General features: G+C 30.8%; 1 protein-coding gene across 2 annotated transcripts in view; it reads right to left on the bottom strand.

Moving 5' to 3' along the window:
* LOC101511106 (imidazoleglycerol-phosphate dehydratase, chloroplastic) overlaps positions 1 to 3356 on the bottom strand; it is a 5258-nt gene extending 1902 nt beyond the window's left edge. The window contains exons 1-5 of one of the 2 annotated variants that reach the window (XM_027330306.2): positions 3070 to 3356; positions 2877 to 3001; positions 1801 to 1866; positions 1315 to 1407; positions 448 to 522 (exon numbers count right to left, since the gene is read on the bottom strand). In XM_027330306.2, coding sequence (XP_027186107.1) covers positions 448 to 522; positions 1315 to 1407; positions 1801 to 1866; positions 2877 to 3001; positions 3070 to 3292 — 582 coding nt within the window. In that variant the 5' untranslated portion in view covers positions 3293 to 3356. Of the gene's footprint in view, positions 1 to 447; positions 523 to 1314; positions 1408 to 1800; positions 1906 to 2876; positions 3002 to 3069 lie in introns of both variants that reach the window. The other variant, XM_004513853.4, reaches the window with a different exon arrangement.
* Between the last annotated feature and the right edge of the window lie 9519 nt (positions 3357 to 12875).

Here is a 12875-nt window from a genome sequence, read left to right as displayed (position 1 = left end):
CACGACGCTGTCACTTGTAATTACATACAATCACTTCTATTTCCTCAAATTATTATCAACGTCAGTATCGTGTTCGGTGTCCGTGTCAGTGCTTCATAGGTAAGGATGCTTAGTCTCTCTGCTAAGAACATTCCTACCCCAAAGCAGAAAAAAAAAAAAAAAAAAAAAGCATGAAGACACACATAAAGATGAATGTGTACCGGTTCCAGCCAAATGAAACAAAATTAAGCAAAAATTTCATACATACATATATATCCAAAATGTTCTTTAGCATCAAAGGGTGTGGAAGAGGTGATAAAACCAATTCTAGGACTCAACGTAATAAATTAAGCTTATAGGACTGTAGGTCCTTGACAACAATATCTAAAGTGAAAACCTTTGAAGTTCAATAGTTAAAATCTATTTGGACAAATTCTAAACTAGCAATCAAACAGAAAAGCACACTACCTGTGTGTCATATGTCCCAACCCTCTGAGTAGGTATGTCCAAATTATAACTTAGATGTGGTCGACCTGATAAATCCTGAAAATGAAAAGTGTGAATATGCAGTAGTGAAGTGAACAAAACAAATTATTAGGGAACAACAGGCTTGTAAATATGATCAGAAATGATACTAGAATTTTCTAATTATGGTCATATAAACACTAGAACTTTCCAAATTTTGTATAGAAGCTTTGTGTACAAGCATGACTACAATATATGATTGCGCATCAATGTTAAAGCTAACACTATTGGAATCCATCTTTTTTTTGGATAGGCAAATATTAGTTAGTTGTTAGTATGTTATGTTAATAGCCAAGGTTTGAACCCTGAACCTCTTTCTCAAACACCTTAGGGTGTCCCACTCCCCGCCCAACCACTTTAGTTACACCTTGGAAACACTATTGGAATCCTTATTGCTTGAAAATTGCTAAAACTTAATGGTACATTTAGTTTAGGAAAACATTACCCTTTCTCACTAAAAAAAGTGTATTTGAAATATTTGTACACGAAATGGTGAAAACAAAGTGGAAAATTTCTAATTATTGCTGAAAAACTAGAAGCGAAAACAAAACAGAAAACAATTTCTCAAACAAAAGAAACCTGTCATTTGAATTTATAGACAGACGTTGTTTAACGTCACAATATGGGATTTAAATTCATATATGTCATAAAGTTGTGACATGTCAAATTAGCTTCTTTAATCTATTACCATATTAGTTTTGGAGGACTATGCTCCACAGTCCACACCTCCTATCACATTTATGTTAATTACCTACCAAATTAAAATAAAAGTAATAATTAATTAATACTCTCAAGCAGCAAGAAACATACCAATGAAACATGTATCAATGCTTCATCAAGAGGAGCAGAGAAGTCACCGAACCGGTTAACACCCTTCCTATCACCAAGGGCTTGCAGCAAAGCCTGCAGACGTAGTAGTAGAAACCTCTTAGGATCTATTGGGATAAACAACTTAATTAAATGCTTATAGCATCATACGCGCTTATCATATAAGTCCTTTTGTATAAGCTATTTCTATAACAAAAGATAAAATAAAGTCAAACTGATTCTATATAAGCTATTAAGTGTTTTCATAGGCTGTCCTGAAGAGCTTATAGAAATAAGCAGAAAACGGCTTATAGACATGTCATAGGCTATTTCCATGTAGTTTAATCATATGATATATAAATGCAATTTCAGTAAGTTACCAGATAAATGCACATCAATCATTATGTATCATCTTGAAATTAAGAAAATAGAAGCAAGTTTGAGTTTCAAGTAAAGAAAATAAACAGTTCACATAGTTGTTTGTAGTACCGTTCCAATAGCAAGAGCAACATCTTCATTTGTGTGATGATCATCGATGTGTATGTCACCGGTAGCCTTCACATGTACGTCAAACAACCCGTGTGAAGCAAGTTGCTAAACAATCATCACAATCAAGTTTAGGTTTCTCCATTGAATAAACTCTATATCCTCAACAGTTCTTAATTTGCAGTTTGAAATTAGCATCAAGATAGAAGAAAGTAAATTCCCAACTATGAATTATGATCAGATTCTAATTCAGATCTATCCAAAGAAGCAATTCAAAACAACATAAGACTATTACTCATTCCACTCCCACGTCCATCCACCTAGCCTTTTATCCCTCATTTGCAAGCTATTGATTCGATAAATCTAGTTCAACGGCTAATATCATCAAGTAGTGTAGGGAGAAAACATAAATTATAGATTACTAAATACTCGAACTCAGGAACTAAGGTTCTTGGTTTGAGAAAATATTTTATGCTTTTATTTTCTGTTTTCACTTTTAATCACAAAACTATCACGTTGTTTCTTGTTTTCAAATATTTGTATAGGAAAAGGGGAAAAAACAAGACTATTTGCATATGAAACAACGAAGACACAATATATTGTTTTCCCTATAACCAAAGTGAAAACGAGAAACTTCTCAAACCAAACCAACCCTAATTGTTTAATTTCACAAAACAAAACTTATCTTTCTAACTTGATCATTACACAGGGAAATTGAAGTTTAAAGGTCAACCAGAAGGACCAAAGTGAAACTTATGTGAGTTGTTACTTATGATTGAAGGTTGTATTCACCTCCTAAAGGGTACACCACCAACATTTCATACGGCGTATTCAGTGCATGACACTGATACATGTGCTTTTTGGCGGGCTAATCACAGGGCGGGATAGCCCGCTTTGCCATCACTAATAATCTGTGTCTAAGTATCAGCGTTAGTATCATGTCTCATGTCTCGTGTCTGTGTCAGTGCTAGTGCTTGGTAACAAACAATTCAAATTATCATATAAGTATAATGTTGTATTAAAAACAAAAATCCACAACAAAAAGGTACAACAATTCATTTGAAAGCAAAATTACCGACATCTAACATATGATCAAGGAAGGGAATGCCAGTACTAGAATCAGCAACACCAGTACCATCCAAATTAATGTTGACAAAAACATTAGTCTCCTTAGTAACCCTTTTCACCTCTCCAACTCTATCCTCTAAAAAAAAGAACAAATAATAATCATTAGTCACAAAAACACACATAACACTGATTCATGGAACTAACCTGAGTGAAAAGGCAAAGAAGTTGCAGTTGAACCGTTGCTGCGTTCAACAAAGGCAGAAGAGGAAAGAGTTGCTGTGGGAGGATTCATAGAGGAGGTGAGAGTGAGGTGATTTGATGAAAAGAATGAAGATTTGAATGTTTTTGGGAAAAGGGTTGAATGAAAAGTGTTAATTCCAGATTTATGGTTTGGAAGAGAATGAGTAGTAGTAGCAAACAACTCCATTCAGTTCGTGAAGACGAGGTAGCAGGAAACGGCGTTTTGTTTGAGTTAACCAACAATAGAGAATATTGTAAAACAATTAAATTATATTAAAAAATCAAATTTGATTAACGATAATATTATGTAAAGAATTAATTTGTCCTTGTGTTTGATACTACTTTAATTAAAATTAATTGATCACTTTAATCCAAAATTTTTATTAATTTTTAATATTCTATTAATTATATCTCATAAGCATATCTCACATTATAAACACCATTTGAGCCATGAGCACATATTTGCTTGTGTTGGCTGATTACATTAAGTAAATGAGTACATTTACTCATACCTGCCTTATGAGGATTAAAAAGGCACTCAATAGCCACATTGTTGGATGTAAAATATGTATAAGAATACATAGTCAAATGAGTATTAGAATAATAAGCAAATATCATTCTATTCATGTTCAGTAAAATTATCCAAGAGAAGAGAAAATACGATAACAATAACTTTTCATGTCATGATTAATTAATTTATAAAAAGAGTAAAAGTAAATAATGTGGATTAGGTATGAATGGATTAAAATAGTCATGATATGTCTCTCTTATAATTTTATAGTGAATTAGTAATGATAATCTGTGACACCCTAAACTCATATTGAAATAAAAAGTAAATTTTAAAAAAGGTTTGCAGCGGTCCTAAAGTAGAGTACAAAAAAATTTCCTTTTAAAATATGAGGCTTAAGCGTCACACTCACACTTACACAAGATCTTTGCATAAAATTTCTTAATTAAAAATCCTTTTACCTCGAATATAGCTGAGGTTTATAAAAAAATATTTCTGACATAAAAACATGTTCAAAACTTAAAGACAATTCATTTTTATTTTCGAATAAAAGATCGAATATAAAACAATTGATCGATAGAGTTTATAAAACAAATTAGTTCATAACTCGATAAAACACAATGAATTACTGCCACCCAGTATCACCTATCAGAGCATGGATCACCAACCGATAACATGAAATAGCTGCGCTCTCGCAAGCGCCAAACACAAACAACGAGGGGGTGAGTTTCGAAAATATGTAATAGTATAAAATAATTGAGAAGAACACGTAAAATATTAATTAAACACTGTATCACATTAAATCACAATTAACAATAATAATCAAAGTAAAAACATTGATACAATCCACAACCTCAAGTAAGTCAACACACAAATCAAGTAATGTTATGCATGTTCTTATACTCTAGACTCCTCCATTTTCTTTGGTACCATTTTAACTCTGAAGTACTTGGTTAGGAGGCTTGATACTATGCCACCACGCAAGTAGACGGACAATTCAAATTGACCATGTTCTCATAGATCCCATCAACTCAACCTGAGACACATATACGCGATAGTCGAGGTAAACATGTGTTGTGTGGTAGCTCCTGACATTTGGAGTGCTACCTCCAAGTCACCTAGAAATTCCCCACCCGAATACCTCCAAGGTCTAATAATATTGCCTCAATAGTAGACCGCCACGATCAGGCTCAATTCATTTGTACTTCCCCAAAATCACTAAGTTTGTCAGACCCTACCTATATGATGACAAGATAATCCCCATTTCAACACAAATAACATTCATATTCTCCCCCTGTTCGCCTAGGCTACTCACTCCATTAAGAGAACCATTATTGGCACATGTTGAATTCATCACTATTCAATTAAACACAATATACATTTCATGATATTCATCAAGGTGGTAACATCATAAGTCAACAAGTACACATCGTCATTTAATATTTCCATAGTCATACATTACATTCAAAATTTATCATCATAATACCCAAGCTCTAACATATAGAGTTTTCACTCGCAGATAATGATACTAAATCATTCGCACACACCATGTCAATTGCAATGTAAATAATTACAATTCATCACATTTTATATCACATAACAATATCAGGGATGGATATAAACAAGGTATGAAATACGTTAAATACATAATTCTACAATAATTCAACTACCACACAATCTTCAAAATCAAATCAAACAACACCCAATAAAAGTTTCTAACTCATATTTTAACCTCACCAATTTTAAGTTTTCTCATTAGTCAATTATTACTCAAAGGGCTTCAGTCATTAGTGGCGGCCCCGAATATATTGTGGGAAATACGGTTTTCCCCGTTCATCTCACTTAATTTACACTATTGAATTCGAATGCTCTCACCCCTTACCTCGACCAAAGATTTTGTGCACCAGATGTGATATCTTTATTTAATGTATCATGTCTTCGTCAACTGTTGTCTCTAATAACCCAGAAAAGATGATAAAATAACAAAATACAAATAAATTATTTCCTATTGATAGTATAACAAAAATGTATTTAATATATATATTAACCCAATGACATACATATAAATATTTAATTTTAAAACACAACAGAATTATAGGATGCTAAATAAAATAGTGTATACAATTTTGATTTTAAATAGGAAACTGATGTATTGCATCTGGTGCAACTAATAAATATTTATTTACTTTCTAATGAATAATACCTACAGTTTAAAATTAAAATAATTAAAGCTTTTTCGATGTAAAACAAAATTAGACATTTTGCAATGCAGTTTACTACCTAATGCTGTAAATTGTTATAAGATGATTTATTGTTTAATTTTATACATACTATAAATGTTAATTTCAGAAATTTAAAATTCGATTTGGTATTTAACAAATAAAATGGTAATAGGTTGATTTTTATATTAATAAAAAAATCATATGATAATTATTGAAAATAGATTGATTGTTAGAGGAGATAGGAGCATAAAAATTATATGATGAAGATGAATACAAGAGATAATAATAACTAGTAAGATTATAACTTTTATAATATATGTATGTTTTATGAGTAAATTTTAATTAATATAAATTTTTAGTGAGATTAAAACTTAGTTTTAAAACAATAAGGAAGAAATTTGTAGATATACTAAAATAAAAAATTTGTAACGATATCAAATACACTCACTTTATTATCGAGTAAGCTAAGCTCACTACTTCGCACAATATCCCCAATTTTTTTTTTTTTTTTTTTTTTAGATTTAGAATCCTTTTTATATTTGTGAATGAGTACTTTGCCCTTTTTTTTTCAAATGCGGCGCTATAGAGAGTGTTAGTAGGTTTAGCTGATGAGAAAGACTTTTTCGGCACATGCAAATAACAATTTGCTTTTATACTTATGCATGTAGTTATATATATTTATTTAGTGGATCCAATATATGTATATAATTATAGTTAGTACTATAGGAAAAGTATAACAACGTATACACACGTTTATGTGTTGTGTTATTTTTTATTTTATTTTATTTTTTGACTTTTTTTTTAAAAACAAAATAAATGTATTTAATAGCAATAATTTATATAAATTAATAAGGCAACACATAAAAACTTATCACACCTCAATAATTACATATACAATATCATTTATCATTATATATTAAAACATATTAATTAGAAATTTGGGGTGTTACACAATTAGTGTTACAATATTCTATCAAATGCACACCGGAGATGAACATAGACATCATCTCAATTTTAGGCAAGTATTGTATCATCTAGTTTTCTATATGACAAGAGGCAATTTGGCGGTAAATTTTACCACTATTTGTCAAAAGCTACTCTAAGGTATACCAGAAACAAATAATACAATATTTGAGTGCAAATTTAAAATGTGATCTTGTCAATCACTATTAAAAAAAAAGGTTCATTAAAATTTCTTAGGTATAAGATTCTCTTTTAACCGTGTTGGATAAATAAGATCCAGTAGCTCTATATAGTTTAATTCATTAAAGGTTTGAAGATAATTATAAAAACAAAAAAATAAAAGATTAATCTCCATTGTAGCTACAAGAGATCAAATATAAATAAACCTAAGAAATAATGTCATGCCTCAAGTGTTTTGTCAAATATTAAGTGTGGAGAATGAGAATGATCAACAAAAGTGGAATGATGGTAAATGCTGAAATTTAGAGCTAAAATCGAGTGTATTCTTTGATTCCTTAGATGTAATATTCATAGTGCATCCTCTTTGTCTTCATGGATCAACCCTCTAAAAAAACGAGATAATAAGGTTCAATGGATAAACTCCTAGACTTTTGAAGACCATTCTCTTATATTGTAAGTTTTTAGTTTAAAAAATTGTTGACTTTTAGTATAAATTATTACTAGGTTGTGACAAATGAGAGAAATACAAATATGTTAATAGTTCAACTCGAAGTTCAACAAAAAATGTGTGGTTGTCTTTTCAAGCTTAAATCAAAACCATTAAAAGATAGTTTATGATGGACAATTAAAGTAATATGTGGAGTTCACAACCATGAATTACTTGATATTTTAGAGGGACGTGCATTGATTGAACGTTTAGATGAATAAGAGAAAAAACATATCCACGACTTAACAAAATATTATGTTGCAGCGAGGCACATTTTTCTCTCATTGCAAGACCAAGACAAGAACAATGTGACTTATATCTCACAAATATATAAGAAAATGAGTGTTATTCGATTACAATAAATGCAATATTTATTTAAGTTAATTGAAGATACAAAGATACAAAATATGTATGTTAGAATAGAATGTGGGAAGACTCAGATGTTATGGAGGATATTTTTTAGAACCATCCAGATTTAGTGAAGTTGATGAACTTGTTTCCTATTGTGTTGATTATGGACAACATCTACAAAATGAATAAATACATAATGTCGTTACTTGAAATTGTTGGTATGATGTCAATAGAGATGACATTTGTAATTGGATTTGCTTATTTTGGAATATGAGCGTGAAGAAAATGTTTGTTACGCGCAAAAAACAAATTATCATGTAATTGTGACCGACATAGATCTTGCTTTGATAAAAGTAGTTGGTATTGTATTTCTATATGCTATTAATTTGTTTATCCGTTTCATATATAAAAAAATATTGGAGTAAAATGCAATCAATATGTCTTGAAAGGTAAACAAGAATTAATAATTAATATGTGGAAAAATATTATGTATTGTAGTTATAAGAAAGAGTAACTCACGCACTTGCATATGTTTCAACAAGCATATGCTGATAATAAGTATTTGTTGATTATGTGAAAGAGACCATGTTGACTCATCACAGGCAAATGTTTGTTGAAGCATGGATTAATCGTGTGATGCATTTCGATAATACAACGACTAACATGTATGTTATGTCCCTATAAAACTTCAAATTTGTAATTTTAGTATATGTTGTCGAATTGTTTCATGGTGACAATTTACCTTTCATTATAGGGTTCAGTCTAGTCATTGGAAATTGAAGATAATTAGAACACAATATTAGTGACACGACTAAATGTTGGAAGACTATGAACAACATGATAAAGTTACAACTTAAAAAAATCAAGGGCAAGTTTTAAAAAGATTTCTATGATCAAGAGCATAAACGCAACAATCCATTTTATCAAAGATGTAATACATTTGTATCAAGACAAGCTCAAAGCCCTATTGCTGAAAAATATGAGAAAGTTGTTTGTGTGGGTACCGATAAATCTATATGTGATTGCTCTCTTAGAAGAGCATACGAGTTACCTTGTGCTTATGAATTGACATAATTTTAAATGGACATGTGTGTCAATTCTTTTAGATTCAATGCATATTCAATGGAAAAAATTAACCATGGAGTGTGAACTCCCCCGAGACCCAAAAGATGAATCATAGTTGGATATGTTTAATGAGATGGATGCATTGTGGAAATCCTTTCGGTCACTCAATGTTATAGGAAAAAGAAGTGTTAAAGAGTAAGGGGCATGAATTTGCTTTTCCAACTACAAATTCAACGTGTCAACCACCTGAAAAAGTTAAAATCAAAAGACGGGTAAAGAAGAGTATGCGTAAAAAGTCGAAGACTCTTCTTACTTTGAACATGTTGATGCAACATATGAGCATCCTAGTTCTCAACTATCTCAATCATCAAAGAAGAGACCCTCCCAATTATTAAAGAAGAAACTATCTCAATCATCAAATAAGCCACCTTCTCAATCCTAGATGAAGCAACCCTCTCAACCCTCGATGAAACAACCCTCGATACATCTATTCCTGAGAAAATTTCTTATTGTTATTCAACCATACATTGATGACATAGCTAATTATAGCTAATGGAAATTTTGGCTATCGAACTATTGTATCATTGCTTGGATATGGTGAAGAATCTTGGTCTTTGGTCTTCTATTGTTAGGACTAGAAGATTTCTTCGCAAGTTCCGTAAAATTATCCAAGAGAAAATAGGATAACAATAATTTTTCATGTCATGATTAACTAATTTATATAAAGAGTAAAAGTAAATGCACATTGGAGACGAGCATAGACATCATCAAGTAAAAGTAAATGCACATTGGAGACGAGCATAGACATCATCTCAATGTTAGGCAAATATTGGTTCATCTAATTTCCTATATGACGAGAGGCTTTGGCAGCGAATATTACCGCTATTTGCCAAAAGCTACACTAAGGTATACCAAAAGCAAATTCTACAATATTTGTGTTGGACGAATAAGATTCAGTAACTCTATAGTTTAACTCATTAAAAGTTTGAAGATAATTATAAAAACAAAAAATAGTTTAATCTCCATTGTAGCTACAAGAGATCAAATATAAATAAAATGACATGTCTCAAGTATTTTTTCAAGAGTGTGGAGTATCCAACTCTATTTTTTCAGACTCGTGGAACGAGAATGATGAACGAAAGTGGAATGATGGTAGGCACTGAAATTTAGAGCTAGAACTGAGTGTGTTCTTTGATTCTTTAAATGAATGAGGGTGTAACTAATTTTTTATTAATCCTAGAGTAGACAGGACAACCACTAGAAAAGATAATTAAAATAGCCAATAGGAATTTATGTTAGTTTATCGTGGCCTTTGTTTTAGTTGTAATCACCCAAGCAAGCATTTCCTTTATTTGCAGAAAAATTTGGTGGTTAGATGACAATGGAAAAATGGTTCAAGTAAAGATTACACACACAAAGGTGCATACAATATGCTCATAGAAAATTAGAACATTTCTTCTTATCCTTTTGGTGAGTTCTTGTGGCATGAGTTTGTATTGTTGAAGGTATCCCTTTTTTTGTGGAGTTTATTTAATCATATGTTGCCCACAAAGTCTAATTTGGTTTGGTGTTTTATGTTGTCTATAGAGGCTTAGATGTGTGTTGATGGGTGTGGTGTCGTGGAGTCATCATAATATTTACTCGTCGAGTGTCCCTTATTTGGAAAAGTGTGAATAATTGTTTTGAATTGGTTTGACATTTATGCAACATTTCCTAATTAGATTAGTTATCCCACTTGCTTTTTCTCTAGCTTATTCTATAGGGTCAAAATGCTTTGAGATTGTTTGATTGTGGTGTGGTTAGTTTGTGTTTGGAGTATTTTGGCGTGCCATAAATCTTAGTGTTTTTAAGTAGTAAAAGTGTGTGTTGAGCATTCTTGTATATCATATTAAATTGTTGTCTTGGTTGTGGCTCAAATACAAAGTTACACGTTTTCAGGTGGAGTTGCATCAATGGTGGATCAATCTCCTTGGTTGTTTAGGAGTTGTCAATTATGAATAGTCTTGTCAAATAGATGTCTAAAGAGGCTTATACCCTGGCCCATGTTTGAATGTTGGGGTTTTCCTTAGGATTTTAAATTCTTTAGGGATCGTTCGAAGTAGTTTTGAGTTTCTAGTTTTTGATTTTGAAAGTTAATTTCAAAACTAAAACTTGTTTGGTTAAAATGAGGTTGAGTTAGTTTTTAACTTAATTTAAAAATGGTTTTTCCTTAAAATTTAAAAAAAAAAAATTGGTTTTATGATTTTTGTTTTTGTTTTAAAATTAACATGTCACTAGATAGACATAATCACCACTTTAAAAACCATCAAGTGCCACCTCCGAGTCATCAACCACCACCACTATCACCGACCATCCACCTTCGAACCACCATCTCTCATCACCGACCACCCACCTCCAACCACTGCCGCCACCATCTTAGATCATCTTCATCATCGCCACCAACCCACCTACAGCCACCACATCTACCCACGGACCATCCACCTCAGACAGTCGTCACCAATCTCCGACCATTGACCACTGCCACCAACATCTCCAACATCTACTACCACCAACCACCCACTCACCATCTCCGACCACCACACCACCACCATCCACCATTATAGTCATCATTGGTTTTGCTCCGACCACCACCTCAAACTATCAACCATTTCTTTTGACTGTTACAACCGCATTCGACGACCAATCACTAGTAGGATAATCATCTTCCAAAACTAACATTTTCAACTACTATTACTTAAATTATTATAATTAAATAAATTTTAATTTTCTAATATTTGAATTGTTTTAAAAAAATTAAATTTTTTTTTTTTATTTTTAATTATTTTGATGTGTCAATATTTTTTTTATATTTAGTGAATTCATAATGAGACATATTAAAACATTGTTATTCAATTTAAATACAATAAAAAGTGAAACTCAACTAAGGATTTAAATTTATAGTTGAAAACTCAACATTAAAATTCAAAATAAAAATTGATTTTAGTTTTTAAAAATTTTAAACCAGAAAACCAAAAACCACCTGAAGAAGACCTCAGTGATTGATCTTTGTAGATAATTTTATTTTATTTGGATAATTTGTGGTTTAAACAGTTTATATTAATATATTTTATTTATCTTTTCTTAAATAAAAAACACATAAAGTATATATACTTCCTCCATTCTTAATATTTGATTCTTTAAATATTTTTTTTTGTTACATGTTTTTTTAAATCAAAATATAATTAATGATATATTTTTTTATACCCTTAACAATTCAAAAATATATATTAAATAAAATTTATTTTTACAATAAAAATCACTAAATCAACCTAAATTTATTATTTATTAATATGTATGTTCAAAACTAAAAAAAAATCAAAGTTGAAATACCAAGAGAATAAAATCTAAGGGAGCATTAGAGAAAATTCTTGTTTAGAATTAGTAGTTCTAACGATTTTTTTCTATGGGAATCCTCGTGACTTTTCACTTAAAAACAAAAAGCATTGAATTTTAACTCTTCCCCAAATAAGGCCACCCACAAGTGTCCATCTGAATCAAGTTGACCCAACAATTTTGGCGTTTGTCGCAGTTATGTCTTCCATAAACGACCAAGACAAAATTTAGTGTGTCTTGACTCTTGAGCATTTACTCCCCAATATTAAGACTTATTTTATGTTGGATGTGGCGAACAAGTGCATTAAGAGGTTATGTTCAAAAATTTCAAAATCGAATTTTGTGTTGAAAAGAGCATTTTAAGAGCAATTTTTAAACTTTTGAGAAATGGATTATCCACAAGTTTGAAGACACTGTCTTTATATTTGGTTCTTTAAAAAATTTAAATAAAATATTTTTATTTATTTATTTTCTCTTATATTTTAGACAGAATAGAATATATTTTTTAGCATTTTTCTTTTGTTACTCCATTTAAACTCGATTATAAAAAAAAGTAATTAATTTCACATATATTAAGAATAATGGTTAACTTCATTTAATTTTCTTGATGTACTGAAAAAAC

The sequence above is a fragment of the Cicer arietinum genome, chromosome 4 (assembly GCF_000331145.2).
Source record: "Cicer arietinum cultivar CDC Frontier isolate Library 1 chromosome 4, Cicar.CDCFrontier_v2.0, whole genome shotgun sequence".
Lineage (NCBI taxonomy): Eukaryota > Viridiplantae > Streptophyta > Magnoliopsida > Fabales > Fabaceae > Cicer > Cicer arietinum.
Note: the sequence above shows the minus strand (reverse complement) of the source record. Positions and strands in the feature narration are given on the sequence as shown.